The 14,736-nt window shown below is 46.9% G+C and overlaps 1 protein-coding gene across 1 annotated transcript in view; it reads left to right on the plus strand.

Moving 5' to 3' along the window:
* The window catches only part of LOC123768402 (uncharacterized), a 107,391-nt gene that overhangs the window by 37,285 nt on the left and 55,370 nt on the right, over positions 1-14,736 (plus strand). Inside the window, 2 exon segments of the mRNA XM_069336366.1 lie at positions 4,185-4,313; positions 6,133-6,207. Of these exon segments, the coding sequence (XP_069192467.1) occupies positions 4,185-4,313; positions 6,133-6,207 (204 nt within the window).

The raw sequence follows: 14,736 nt of genomic DNA on the forward strand, positions 1-14,736 counted from the left end.
CTTGACAAGGTACGGGCTCCATGCTGGGGCCGCATACTCCAGGATTGGTCTTACATATGTGGTGTACAAGATTCTGAATGATTCCTTACACAGGTTCCTGAACGCCGTTCTGATGTTAGCCAGCCTCGCATATGCCGCAGACGTTATTCTCTTTGTGGGCTTCAGGAGACAGGTTTGGTGTGATATCAACTCCTAGATCTTTCTCTCTGTCTGTTTGTGTGTGTGTGTGTACTCACCTAGTTGTGTTTGCGGGGGTTGAGCTCTGGTTCTTTGGTCCCGCCTCTCAACCGTCAATCAACAGGTGTACAGGTTCCTGAGCCTACTGGGCTCTATCATATCTACACTTGAAACTGTGTATGGAGTCAGCCTCCACCACATCACTGCCTAATGCATTCCATTTGTCAACCACTCTGACACTAGAAAAGTTCTTTCTAATATCTCTGTGGCTCATTTGGGCACTCAGTTTCCACCTGTGTCCCCTAGTGCGTGTGCCCCTTTTGTTAAATAGCCTGCCTTTATCTACACTGTCGATTCCCTTGAGATTCTTGAATGTGGTGATCATGTCCCCTCCTAACTCTTCTGTCTTCCAACGAAGTGAGGTTTAATTCCCGTAGTCTCTCCTCGTAGCTCATACCTCTCAGCTCGGGTACTAGTCTGGTGGCAAACCATTGAACCTTTTCCAGTTTAGTCTTATGCTTGACTAGATATGGACTCCATGCTGGAGCCGCATACTCCAGGATTGGTCTGACATATGCTGACATATGTGGTATATAATGTTCTGAAAGATTCGTTACACAAGTTTCTAAAGGCCGTTCTTATGTTAGCCAACCTGGCATATGCCGCTGATGTTATCCTCTTGATATGAGCTTCAGGGGACAGGTCTGGCGTGATATCAACCCCAAGGTCTTTCTCTCTCTCTCTCTCTCTGATTCCTGAAGTATTTCATCTCCCAAATAATACCTTGTATCTGGTCTCCTGCTTCCTACCCCTATCTTCATTACATTACATTTCCTTGGGTTAAACTCTAACAACCATTTGTTCAACCATTCCTGCAGCTTGTCCAGGTCTTCTTGAAGCCTCAAGCTGTCCTCCTCTGTCTTAATCCTTCTCATAATTTTGGCGTCGTCAGCAAACATTGAGAGGAATGAGTCTATACCTTCTGGGAGATCATTTACGTATATCAGAAACAGGATAGGTCCGAGTACAGAGCCCTGTGGGACTCCACTGGTGACTTCACGCCAGTCTGAGGTCTCGCCCCGCACTGTAACTCTCTGCTTCATATTGCTTAGGTACTCCCTTATCCACCGGAGCGCCCTACCAGTTACTCCAGAACCCCAGGTTGATGGGGTTCTGGGAGTTCTTCTACTCCCCAAGCCCGGCCCGAGGCCAGGCTTGACTTGTGAGAGTTTGGTCCACCAGGCTGTTGCTTGGAGCGGCCCGCAGGCCCACATACCACCACAGCCCGGTTGGTCCGGCACTCCTTGGAGGAGTGGTTTACTGGTTTACAGAGTCCCCCACCCCCCACCCGGGCGGGGAGGCGGGAACCTCTCCCCACAAGCCACCTGTCCTGTTCAATCCTCAAATGTATAGTTCCACGGGCCTTTATGGGGAAACCGGGAGCTAATCTCCACCTACTAGTAGATAGCCTCTGGGCATCTACTATCAACACACAACCATCCGGCTGCAATTATCAGCTTAGCAGAGAGGAAAGTCACTTCACACGACCTGACACCTACTCGGCCTGTGAACATTAGGTCTCGAAAGACGTGACTTTATAATTGCTTAAGGGACGACAACCTGCCACCGCCCATATCCTGTGTGACTGGACTCAAGTACACAAACTAATAGACAGACCCACATTTATGGTGTTATAGGGAAAAGGGGGGGGGGCGTAACTTGTGTGTGTGTGTGTGTGTGACCCTCATTTATCTCAAGTGTACAATCTCGTCTGCTTCAAAATATATCGTGCTGCCTCTATAGCCAAGTTAGGCAAGTGTGTGACTGTGTTCCTTCTTCTCCTTCTCCCTTCCTCTCTCTCATTGTTCTGCGATCTTGTCTCTCACTCTCTCTTCTTGGCTCTCTTTCACTCCCTCTTGTTGGCTCTCTCTCACTCCTCCTTGTTGCTTGTCTCTCATTGTTTCTCTCTTGTTGCTTCAGGAAGCGAACATTTGTATCAGTTGCTTATCTTATCACCTGCCGTCTCTCGCTCAGTGTGGGTGTCCTGGTGGCTGTGATTGTTGTGTGTCCTGGTGGCTGTGATTGTTGTGTACTCACCTAATTGTGCTCGCGGGGGTTAAGTTCTGGCTCTTTGGTCCCGCCTTTCAACTATGAATCAACAGGTGTACAGGTTCCTGAGCCTACTGGGCTCTATCATATCTACACTTGAAGCTGTGTATGGAGTCAGCCTCCACCACATCACTTCCTGTGGGGGGTGTGTGTGTGTGTGTGTGTGTGTGTGTGTGTGACGTGGTAGGAGTAGTGTGAGAGAGAGAGCGTGACAGTGTGATGGAGACCTTGAGTGTGGCTGCATGGCTGATCACTGGACCTGTTGTGACCTGTAATTACAACAGCGTTACGCCCTTGGCCCACAACTCCCTCCCTCCCTCCCCCCCCCCACCCGTCACCATTGGTCCCAGGTCCAGGTGTGGTGATCACGACACCTGGACCTGGGACCCGCTTAACCCGGTGTGTCCCGCTTAACCCGGTGTGTCCCGCTTAACCCGTATAACACTGTGTATTGTTAACACCAAAATTAGACTACGTGGTGAGGAGGGGCGGTGTTGTGGGGGGGGGGGGACGTTTGTGACAGGTTGTTTCTCACGTTTGTGACAGAATTCTGTCAGCATTTGAGGTGGTCTCATTCTTATTCCTATCTTCACAACTTTGTATTTGTCTGTGGTAAGGTGGGCACTGTGCACACTGTGACTGTGGAGTTGACTGTGAGGTGTAGGGTTGTGGCCCCCCGTGTGGCACAGTCCTCACTTCCCCTCTCACTGTGACCTCCCTCACAAGCACACCTACACTGGCCACCTCACTCTTGCCCATACGTCAACCTGTTTCTCTGTAAATGTGAAAGATGGCTTGAATGGTCCACGAAGGCATAGATTATTTAAGGTGTCCATGACCCGGCCAGGGTTCGAATCTGCATTACTAGGGCTCCCCTTTCCCCCTCCCCTTGGCGTACACAGTGCCATGCCTACTTTTCTTCACTGGTCGGGCCATAGAGTTCTTAAGTGATTTATTCCATTCAAGCTCTCTCTCTCTCTCTCTCACACACACACACACACACACACACACACACACACACACACACACACACACACACACACACACACACACTCACTCACTCACTCACTCACTCACAGCAGTGTGTGTGTAGGTTTTAGTAGTAGTGTTGGCAGTACAGGAAGTTGCCATGAAAGTTGTTACTTCTCAGGAAGCAGCAAGATGTACTAATTGGCTATTAGAGAGGAAAAGAGCAGTTGTCGTAGTAGGCATTAGGGAACAAATAGGGGCCAGGGGAGTGGAGAGATAAGGACAACGCCGAAGTTAAAGAGATCCTTAAAGGGATGCAGATAGAGAGGGATGAAGAGAATATAGAAAAGGTTTCCAGGCTTGGCCAGTACAACAAGGACAGAGACCGATTGATAAAAGTGGTATTCACAAGCAAGAACACAAAAGAGGACATTTTAGCAGACTACTCAACACAAGCCTGCAACAAAAGTAGATGGCATTGAGTCTAGTCTACTCAACACTAGACTACTTTTGCACTAGCCTCTTGTGCGGTCCTGTGTCAAAGGGTTTCTGGCAAAAATATGCATCCTGCCCGTCCCCTCTCTTTCTTGCCTGAGTTTTATTGCCTAGTCGTAGAATTCAGTTAATCATGTGAGGCAGGACTTACCATCCCTGAACCCACGCTGATGCTGAGTTACAAAGTTCTTTCGCTCCAGATGTTCCACTAGCTTTTTTTTTTTTGCACAATTTTGCACAATCATTCTACTTTGCTCTGATGAAGGCGAATTAGCTGAAAACGCGTTAAGCATTCTCTATTTTTCACATGTTATTGTACATATAATATAAATATTATACTATATATATGTCTATACAATGTAACAAATATATTCGAAATTGTTATATTGCACTATTTTAAGTTTGTGTTTAATTACCATTATTTTCTTGTGAAGGCGGAGCTGAAGGCAGCGCTACGGCGACGCCGTGGGGATGACTCCGGCTCCGGGGAGGACGACCCGGGCCTCCCGCGCTCCCCGCCCACCTCCCCCACCACCCTCGACGTCCTCAACCACGGCCTCAAGGTCAGACATCACTCGCTCCATGTTCTTTTACTCTTCAACATGCTCCTCCTTCACCTCAAGGGGCTGAATACTTGAGGCTAGGACCTGTAGTGACCTTGTAAGTTATGTGCTGTGATCAGGACCTCGTAGCCTGGTGGTGATAGGACTCGTAATTCTGTGGCGCGGGTTCGATTCCCGCACGAGGCAGAAACAAATGGGCAAAGTTTTTCACCCTGAATGCCCCTGTTACCTAGCAGTAAATAGGTACCTGGGAGTTAAGTCAGCTGTCACGGGCTGCTTCCTGGGGGTGGAGACCTGGTCGAGGACCGGGCCGCGGGGACACTAAAGCCCCGAAATCATCTCAAGATAACCTCAAGATAGGACGCTCAGGACAGAGCACTCCCGCCTCTCATAATTGCTAGAACAATATGACATGGCCTTAGCTGCCATGGAAGACATGCAGAACGACAATGACACATTTCATGAATTTAACAAAATTTAATGTGCACAAATGGAATTACTGGCAAAGTTAGATGGATCTTTAAATTCCTAACGAATAGAACCCGGTGTATAGATCCATCTATATCTATCTATCTATATCTATCTATAGTCTAAAGGAATCTATAAGAAAGAAACTATGAGAAACTATATGTTTAACACTTCTCTAACCCTGTCCATGGAGGACAGAAGAAAATGTATGTATGCTGGTTAGCATTGTAAATGTCTGGCCACGTCTGTGGTAGAAAATAATAAAAAAAAAAATAAAAATAAAAAAAAAACCCGGTGTATAATAGTCGGCAAACATCAGAATCAACCCACCATGAAAAGCTCAGTCCCCCCAAGGTACCCCAGTACTTTTTCTTATCCTCATATCAGACATGGTTAAGGACACAAACAACAGTACCTTATCATCCTTTCCAGATGACACTAGAATTTTTCATGAGTGAAGAAGCAATACAAGGTAAACAGCAGAGGAAATTAGAAACTTGTCAGTGAGCAAGAGGGAAGTGTAGGACTAATGTCCGTAATTTTGTTGTGTTACTCTTGAAGACGGTGACCCAGGACGATGTATCCCGAGCCACACAAGGTGTTGAGTGAAGGTGTCCCGAGCCACACAAGGTGTTGAGTGAAGGTGTCCCGAGCCACACAAGGTGTTGAGTGAAGGTGTCCCGAGCCACACAAGGTGTTGAGTGAAGGTGAAATACACGTATTGTGCAGGTGGTAGGGTCCGCCAGCTGAGACAGACAGACAGACAGACAGAGACACACACACACAGACAGGCAGACAGAGACTGACTGACTGACTAACTGACTATGAAGAATACTCCGAATTTCAACCACTCGTTACTCTCGATGTATTCGTTATCATCGTGAAGTGGCTGTTATCTGTGAAGCTGTCAATGGTGCCTACAGCTGTATCATCACTGTCCCCTACAGCTGTATCATCACTGTCAGTGGTGCCTACAGCTGTATTATCACTACATTAAACTCTTCCTGATTTATCATGTTTCCTGCTAGCAAACTTGTGGTGTTTCCTATGACAGTACAACAGTAAGCGTGCATGCTGCAAAGCTGCACATGACTCAGCAATAACTGTTGATGGTGTGTGTGTGTGTGTGTGTGTGTGTGTGTGTGTGTGTGTGTGTGTGTGTGTGTGTGTGTGTGTGTGTGTGTGTGTGTGTGTAAACAAACTGCTTTATTTGTCTAGGAGCCCTCGGCACTTGCCAGTGGCTGTTTGTTCCCATCTACACGTGTTGTGTGAACAAACCACAATTGTTTCGTGTATTTTAATGATTTGTTTATTATTTGTGTTGTGTTGTAATGCATTGTTGTTCCGGCAGAGTTGCTCGCGGGCCACACACAGCACCTGCAGCGACGGCTCCCTCCTCTCCATGGGCAGCTCCGAGAACGATGAGGTCAGTGCTGAGGAAGATGGCCTCCATCTTGTCTATTGTGTACATGTTGGTGTGAGCCTTCCCACGGCTGCCTTCCTTGCGGCGGCTACCTTGCTTTCATTCCGGGGGTCAACGTCCCCGCGGCCCGGTCCTCGACCAGGCCTCCTGGTTGATGGTCTGGTCAACCAGGCTGTTGGACGCGGCTGCTCGTAGCCTGACGTATGAGTCACAGCCTGGTTGATCAGGTATCCTTTGGAGGTGTTTATCCAGTTCTCACTTGAACACTGTGAGGGGTCTGCCAGTTATGCCCCTTATGTGTAGTGGAAGCGTGTTGAACAGTCTCGGGCCTCTGATGTTGATAGTTCTCTCTTGAACACTGTGAGGGGTCGGCCAGTTATGTCCCTTATGTGTAGTGGAAGCGTGTTGAACAGTCTCGGGCCTCTGATGTTGATAGTTCTCTCTTGAACACTGTGAGGGGTCGGCCAGTTATGTCCCTTATGTGTAGTGGAAGCGTGTTGAACAGACTCGGGCCTCTGATGTTGATAGAGTTCTCTCTCAGAGTACCTGTTGCACCTCTGCTCTTCAACGGGGGTGTTTTGCACATCCTGCCATGCCTCCTGGTCTCATGTGATGTTTCTGTGTGTAGATTAGGCAACCCATCCTCCTGTTTAGAAAGTATTTTTTGTAATTATGTGGACCAGCATACATATATTGACGTGAAAGGCAATTAGATCGGGGAATTTTGTCCTATTCATTTTATAGAATCTGGAAGAAATAAAGCTAAAAGCCAAACAAATATTCCTAGGCCTAGTATAGCACGTGTATATATATATATATATATATATATATATATATATATATATATATATATATATATATATATAATATAATTAAGCCTCGGATATCGTATATTAGGCGAAGGTTAGGTTAAGTTAGTTTAGGTTGTCTTTGCAACATAAATACAACCTTTTCCGGTTTGTCCAAAATTGAATAGTACCGATTTCCACTTTTAATGGTCTTTTACGTCAATATATGAACGATGGTGCTCAGTACGTGCTCCCTAAACACGAGGATGACCTGAGACTCGTGGCATCAGTCCCTCTCGTAATAACCTGATCCAACTACTCCCTTTTCTCCACCCAACACCCCAGGTTAACACTGCCTGCTTGCAGGTCACCAAGCAAGATGATGTTAGGGGCAGGGTTTGTGAGGCGTTCTAAGCAGTATTCTATTTTCATAAGTTGGTCTTTAAACTGTCGGGGATTTGCATCAGGTGATTTATATACAAGAACTGTCACTATATATAGGATTTTGGTTATCGTCACTTCCACCATATGTAGTGTTGCGTTGGCAGCACTAACTAGAACTAGAATACAAGTTCGCAGTGCGCAGCTAGTGCTGCGTTCGTGCGTGAAGGATCCGGATTGTCGTGTTGACTAGCCAGGTCACTTTCACTCCGGTGCGTCGGCGAGTTAAGAACACGATGAGTAAATAAGTGCTTCCTAGTGTATTTGACCTGCTTCATCACTCCGCACTCAACAGGGTGAGGCACCCAGGGGTTTGGGGGGGTGAGGTACCCCCTTCCGCGGCTCCCCGGGGTTGGGGGGGGTGAGGTACCCCCCCTTCCGCGGCTCCCCGGAGTTGGGGGGGTGAGGTACCCCCCCTTCCGCGGCTCCCCCGGGGTAGGGGGGGAGAGGGGGGGTCTGGCAAGCGACTGGCTGTCAACAACTTTACTGCCGGCGGGAATTCAGGAAATTCTGGGAAAAATATTCAGTATAAACCAGGAAGAATATGTAAACTTTTTCCCCATCAATGAAAGGGAAATTATAACTCAAGTCGATAACAGAGCTGCAGCACTACTCCCGACGCGAACAATAGACCTTAACAACATACGCGATGACTGCCACCTTATGAAACACACAACCATTGCGGAGGTCCATAAAACAATTATGGGTTTCAAGAACAAGGCGCCGGGCAACAGCAAGATAAATAAGATGGTATTATCCAACCTACCTGTGATTGCACTCCATCAATACACACGTATAATAAATGCAGCTCTTGCATCTGGACTATTCCCTACATACTTCAAGAATGCCACAATAAGGTTAATCCCCAAGCCAGGTAAACCCCCAACCCAAACTGAAAATTACAGGCCAATTTCCCTCCTCGAAGTACCAGATAAAATATTCGAAAAAATATCAATCAGAGACTTGTGAAGTACATGGAAGAGGAAGGGAAGTATAACACCAGGCAGCATGGGTTTAGATACCGCAGAGGGGCCCATACAGCTATAGCCCTGATCTACGAGCATATAGCCAACGCAGTGTCGAAAAAAGATCAATGCAATACAGTGCTTAGAGACGTTTAAAAGCCTTCGACAAACTTTGGCACACAGGCCTAAAATATAAGATATCTGAACTAGGGCTTCCTGAGAGATTTACTGCTACTCTCTGCAGCTTTATAGACAATAGAACTGCTAGACTTAATATCGGCAGCTACTTGGGTGACGTAACAGAACTGAAAAGTGGAGTACCACAAGGAAGCTGCCTCTCCCCCACTCTATTCAACATATATACAGCTGACCTACCCCAACCCCAACATGGAGAATACATCACATACGCTGACGATGTCACCCAAATAATTTGCCAACCGGGACCATCAAAGCCGCTACTAGCCGACAAGACCAAGGCGGCAATTGAATTCATAAACAATTTTGAGAAGCAATGGAAAAAATTCATAAGTAAACAAGAGTTCTAGATAATGCACATTGCAAAATGAAACCCGGACCCCATTATCCTTTACAGCCGCCCGATCCAATATGTGGAGGAAGGAAGAAGACTGGGACTCATGATCAATAAAACAGGGATACAAATTCATGTAAATGACATTAAATAAAGCCAAAGCAGCCTTAGGAAAACTGAGGAGATTCCGAAGCCTCAGTACAAACAGACAGCTACACTTATATAAGGCTATAGTCCGGCCGCATCTAGAGTGTCCCCCAGTACCACTACACACCTTAAAGAAAACGTGCAGAAACTACAACAGAGCAAAGTAAGGCACTAAGGAGAGCTTCTCACTTTAATAAGACTATCAAAATCCTCAGATTAGGCAAAATTGTAATTAATTTTGTCAATAAAGATGTTAATAATAATAAGCAAAACCTCGGTCTAAGGAGACCTCGTTGTGTCTTGCATGCCAGCCCTTGGAGCTTCTGTAGTGCAACCCATGCAGTCCATATTGGTCTGATTCCACCCTGTTGCAAAGACACTTGTATTCAGTGTGAATTGGGACACCAAAGCTGAAGGCCACTGCTACCGGAAGGGATTCTGGAGCTAGACGCGTGCCCATTGCCGACATGGTTACTGCCAGGAGGAGGTCTCCTGCATGGGGGGCACCCACTGCTCTGAGGCGGGCTTTCACCTTATCTGATGTTGCGGCGCTGAGCATGGCATCAGCTATTTTGTCTACTAGTGGGTGGTCCCAGCTGGACTGTTTAGGTTTTTTTTGTTGGATCTATGATGGGTGCTGGGGCTGCAAGAGCATCCAACTGAATTCAACATTCAGAGAAAGCAGGATCGTGTATTCCTGCTGATATATATATATATATATATATATATATATATATATATATATATATATATATATATATATATATATATATATATATATATATATATATATATATATATATATATATATATATATATATATATATATATATATATATATATATATAAAATAAAATAAATAGCCTTAAACAGAATAACATGTGTGGAAGCATCGGAGTGTGTATATACGAATGCTACACAGTATTCATCTATAGACATCCACATATGGTGAAACACATGTGAAGAACCTCTCACACACTCACAGCTCCCTGACAAGAGGGAGCCAGCTTAGCTTAGCTGCCAACACCCACACATGGTGTCAGCAAGGCGGACAGCCCGCCTGCTTTCATACCTCTCACTGTATTTCCCACTTCTATACTTCCCTTCACCTATGCCTCTCCCTCTTCTTTACTAAAAAAAAAACCCGACCGGTATGATTGCCGAGTCTTAAAAATGCCTTTGTGTATCTTATTTGAAATTGTAATCACTCGTGCGGTAAGAGAGAGTTTCCTTATATTAAATGGCAAGCTAAAATTTCAAGAGTATATTTGTGTGTGTGAAGGTAGCGGAGGTGTGTGACCTTGACTTGTGTTATGAAGGAATGATGGTAGCTGGTGTGTGACGTGGCCACACACACCTGCCTCAGGTGTGTGTGTGACGTGGCCACACACACCTGCCCCAGGTGTGTGTGGCGTGACCACACACACCTGCCCCAGGTGTATGTGACTTTTAGGCTTATTAGGCTTCAATATTAGGCTTCGGGGATATTTGTTATATCAATCTTAAACAAGTTTTCTTCACCATTTACACCCAGAGATCACACTAACGTGATGCATCAAATGAACAAATCCACAAGGGCCGTGACGAGGATTCGAACCTGCGTCTGAGAGCATCCCAGACACTGCCTTAATCGACTGAGCTACGACAGGGTTAAAAAGAGTTGAAACCGAAGTTCTGTGCAGGGGGGGGGGAGTTGTGTAAAATCCTGGTTTGTGCCTCGGAGAGGCTACGGGATCCAGTAAGTTCAGTAGAACTTCGGTTTCAACTCTTTTTAACCCTGTCGTAGCTCGGTCGATTAAGGCAGTGTCTGGGATGCTCCCGGACGCAGGTTCGAATCCTCGTCACGGCCCTTGTGGATTTGTTCACCATTTACTCTAACGCTTCATTATTTCATACAGTTTTGGTCAACATGTTTGATAAAGTATATTGACAAATTGGACGGTGTTCAGTACCGAGCGACGAAGGTAAGATGGAGCTCGAAAATTAAAATTGCTAAATATATTGACAGGAAGATGGACGGGTGAGAGACGGTGTACAGAAACTAGTATTTCATGACGGTGAAAGGGCGTGTCTTAAACATTACACTCAAACAGTTTCACTCAAAAGAAGGAAAATAGATTTACACTTGAGCAATAAATATTCGTATATTTTACCAGGTCATACAATCATACAATTGTGTGATTGTCGTCAGGTACTGGTCAACTGCTGTCCACACCCTCTACCATCTTAAGTTTTCCTTACAGTTGACAGCCCCGTCGTTGTCTTACTGTTGACAGCCCCGTCGTTGTCTTCGTTACTGTTGACAGCCCCGTCGTTGTCTTCCTTACTGTTGACAGCCCCGTCGTTGTCTTCCTTACTGTTGACAGCCCCGTCGTTGTCTTCCTTACTGTTGACAGCCCCGTCGTTGTCTTCCTTACTGTTGACAGCCCCGTCGTTGTCTTACTGTTGACAGCCCCGTCGTTGTCTTACTGTTGACAGCCCCGTCGTTGTCTTCGTTACTGTTGACAGCCCCGTCGTTGTCTTCCTTACTGTTGACAGCCCCGTCGTTGTCTTCCTTACTGTTGACAGCCCCGTCGTTGTCTTCCTTACTGTTGACAGCCCCGTCGTTGTCTTCCTTACTGTTGACAGCCCCGTCGTTGTCTTCCTTACTGTTGACAGCCCCGTCGTTGTCTTCCTTACTGTTGACAGCCCCGTCGTTGTCTTCCTTACTGTTGACAGCCCCGTCGTTGTCTTCCTTACTGTTGACAGCCCCGTCGTTGTCTTCCTTACTGTTGACAGCCCCGTCGTTGTCTTCCTTACTGTTGACAGCCCCGTCGTTGTCTTCCTTACTGTTGACAGCCCCGTCGTTGTCTTCCTTACTGTTGACAGCCCCGTCGTTGTCTTCCTTACTGTTGACAGCCCCGTCGTTGTCTTCCTTACTGTTGACAGCCCCGTCGTTGTCTTCCTTACTGTTGACAGCCCCGTCGTTGTCTTCCTTACTGTTGACAGCCCCGTCGTTGCTGTTGGCAGTGTTTGCTCGCATTGTTATGAGCGGCGGTGGAGGCCGTGGAGTTGGGAGGAGGGAAGGGGGCCGGTGGAGGGGAAGCTAGGGGAAGGGGAGGAAGGGGAAGGGGATGAAGGGGCGCGCCAGCACCCGGAAGCAGAGAGAGGGGGGGCCACAGTTCCCTCCAACTTCCGGTACGTGTTGTCATTACACCTGGGGCGTCCGCCCTCTCGCCCGCACGCACGCACTGCGTGTTCTACACCAGCACTAATATTACTTGATGACAATTCACTTCCCATAATATTGAATAACAGGAACACCAGGTTATGAATGACTTAACAACTGGCGGCTTGGTGAGAGACCGGGCCGCGGGGCACACTAAGCCTAGTGACCATCACCAGGCCTCGCTTATAACAACACCTGTTATAAGTGTCGCCATTTGACCATAGTAGGTAAACAACATGTCTTATCTTGAGGTTATCTTGAGATGATTTCGGGGCTTTAGTGTCCCCGCGGCCCGGTCCTCGACCAGGCCTCTACCCCCAGGAAGCAGCCCGTGACAGCTGACTAACTCCCAGGTACCTATTTACTGCTAGGTAACAGGGGCATTCAGGGTGAAAGAAACTTTGCCCATTTGTTTCTGCCTCGTGCGGGAATCGAACCCGCGCCACAGAATTACGAGCCTGCGCGCTATCCACCAGGCTACGAGGCCCCCATGTCAAGGATTTGGGAATAATGATGTCTGACGACCTAACGTTTAGGGAGCATAACCAAGTAAATATTGCGTCAGCCAGGAAAATGATAGGATGGATTTCGAGAACTTTCAAATCCAGGGATCCCATCACAATGGTTGTACTCTTCAAGTCACTTGTGTTGTCCCGTCTTGAGTACTGCTCAGTACTCACTTCCCCCTTCAGAGCAGGAGATATTGCTGAAATAGAGGGAATACAGAGAACATATACGGCACGCATAGACGAGATAAAACGCCTAAATTATTGGAATCGTCTCAAAGCTCTCCAAATGTACTCACAAGAAAGGAGACGAGAGAGATACCAAATAATATACACATGGAAAATACTGGAGGGTCAGGTCCCAAATCTACACAGTAAAATAACAACGTACTGGAGTGAAGATATGGAAGAAAATTCAGAATAGAACCAGTGAAGAGCAGAGGTGCCATAGGCACAATCAGAGAACACTGTATAAACATCAGAGGTCCAGTGAAGAGCAGAGGTGCCATAGGCACAATCAGAGAACACTGTATAAACATCAGAGGTCCGCGGTTCTTCAACACCCTCCCAGCGAGCATAAGAAATATTGCCGGAACAACCGTGGACATCTTCAAGAGAAAACTGGACTGTTTTCTAAAAAGTTCCGGATCAACCGGGCTGTGGTGGGTATGTGGGCCTGTGGGCCGCTCCAAGCAACAGCCTGGTGGACCAAACTCTCACAAGTCAAGCCTGACCTCGGGCCGGGCTTGGGGAGTAGAAGAACTCCCAGAACCCCATCAACCAGGTATCTCTCACAACTTGTCTTTCTTACATGTCCTTAGTAAGACAGGTCCGTACTTGGTCCACACTTGGTCCATACTTGGTCCACACTTGGTCCTAAACTGCTGATGACGTATGAACAAGCTAGTCTCCCACAACTTGTATTGTACCATTGTTTCATGTTTCTTCCAACCTGTTGTTCTGCCTCGCCACTCACGCCACAGTCCTTGCACCACTGTACCCCAGGGCACAGTCCTTGCACCACTGTACCCCAGGGCACAGTCCTTGCACCACTGTACCCCAGGGCACAGTCCTTGCACCACTGTACCCCAGGGCACAGTCCTTGCACCACTGTACCCCAGGGCACAGTCCTTGCACCACTGTACCCCAGGGCACAGTCCTTGCACCACTGAGCCAGGGGCCAGATTCACGAAAGCACTTACGAACGTGTACATCTTTCCTCAATCTTTGACGGCTTTGGTTACATTTATTAAACAGTTTATAAGCATGGAAACTTCCCATTCAGCTGTTGTTATTGTTATAAACAGCCTCCTGGTGCTTCGGAGCTCATTAACTGTTTAATAATTGTAAACAAAGCCGCCAAAGATTGAGAAAAGATGTACAGGTTCGTAAGTGCTTTCGTGAATCTGGCTCCAGAGCTCAACCCCCGCAAGCACAACTATGCGAGTACAGACCAGAGGTACGCAGCGAGGATGGTAATACCTGAAGGAATGACTAAACATTGAGCTGCGGCTGAAGGCACTCGGCTATAACAAACTTGATGGGACATGACAGCCACATACAACATTCTCAGGACAATTTTTGGTCACTGAAGAGGATATGTTTGAGATAAGGTCTTGTGGAATAAGAGTACATATAACATCTTAGACGCACGTAAGTCAGAGGAATATTTGGAAAAAATATATAGGATTAAGGCAGCGTCTGGGATGATCTCGGACGCAGGTTCGAATCCTCGTCACGGCCCTTGTGGATTTGTTCATTGATGCATCACGCTATTGTGATTTCTGTGTGTAATTAGGAAAAACTTTTAAGCGGGAGATAATTGAGAGGGAAAATACACTCTCTCTCCCTCTCCTAGGCCAGAGGGAGAGTGTAGATGATAGCACAACAGTTTCTCAAATAGATATCATAAGATAACTGCGTGTGGGTCGGGAGTTACTGCATTAAA

This window comes from Procambarus clarkii, chromosome 35, assembly GCF_040958095.1.
Source record: "Procambarus clarkii isolate CNS0578487 chromosome 35, FALCON_Pclarkii_2.0, whole genome shotgun sequence".
In the NCBI taxonomy this organism is placed as follows: domain Eukaryota; kingdom Metazoa; phylum Arthropoda; class Malacostraca; order Decapoda; family Cambaridae; genus Procambarus; species Procambarus clarkii.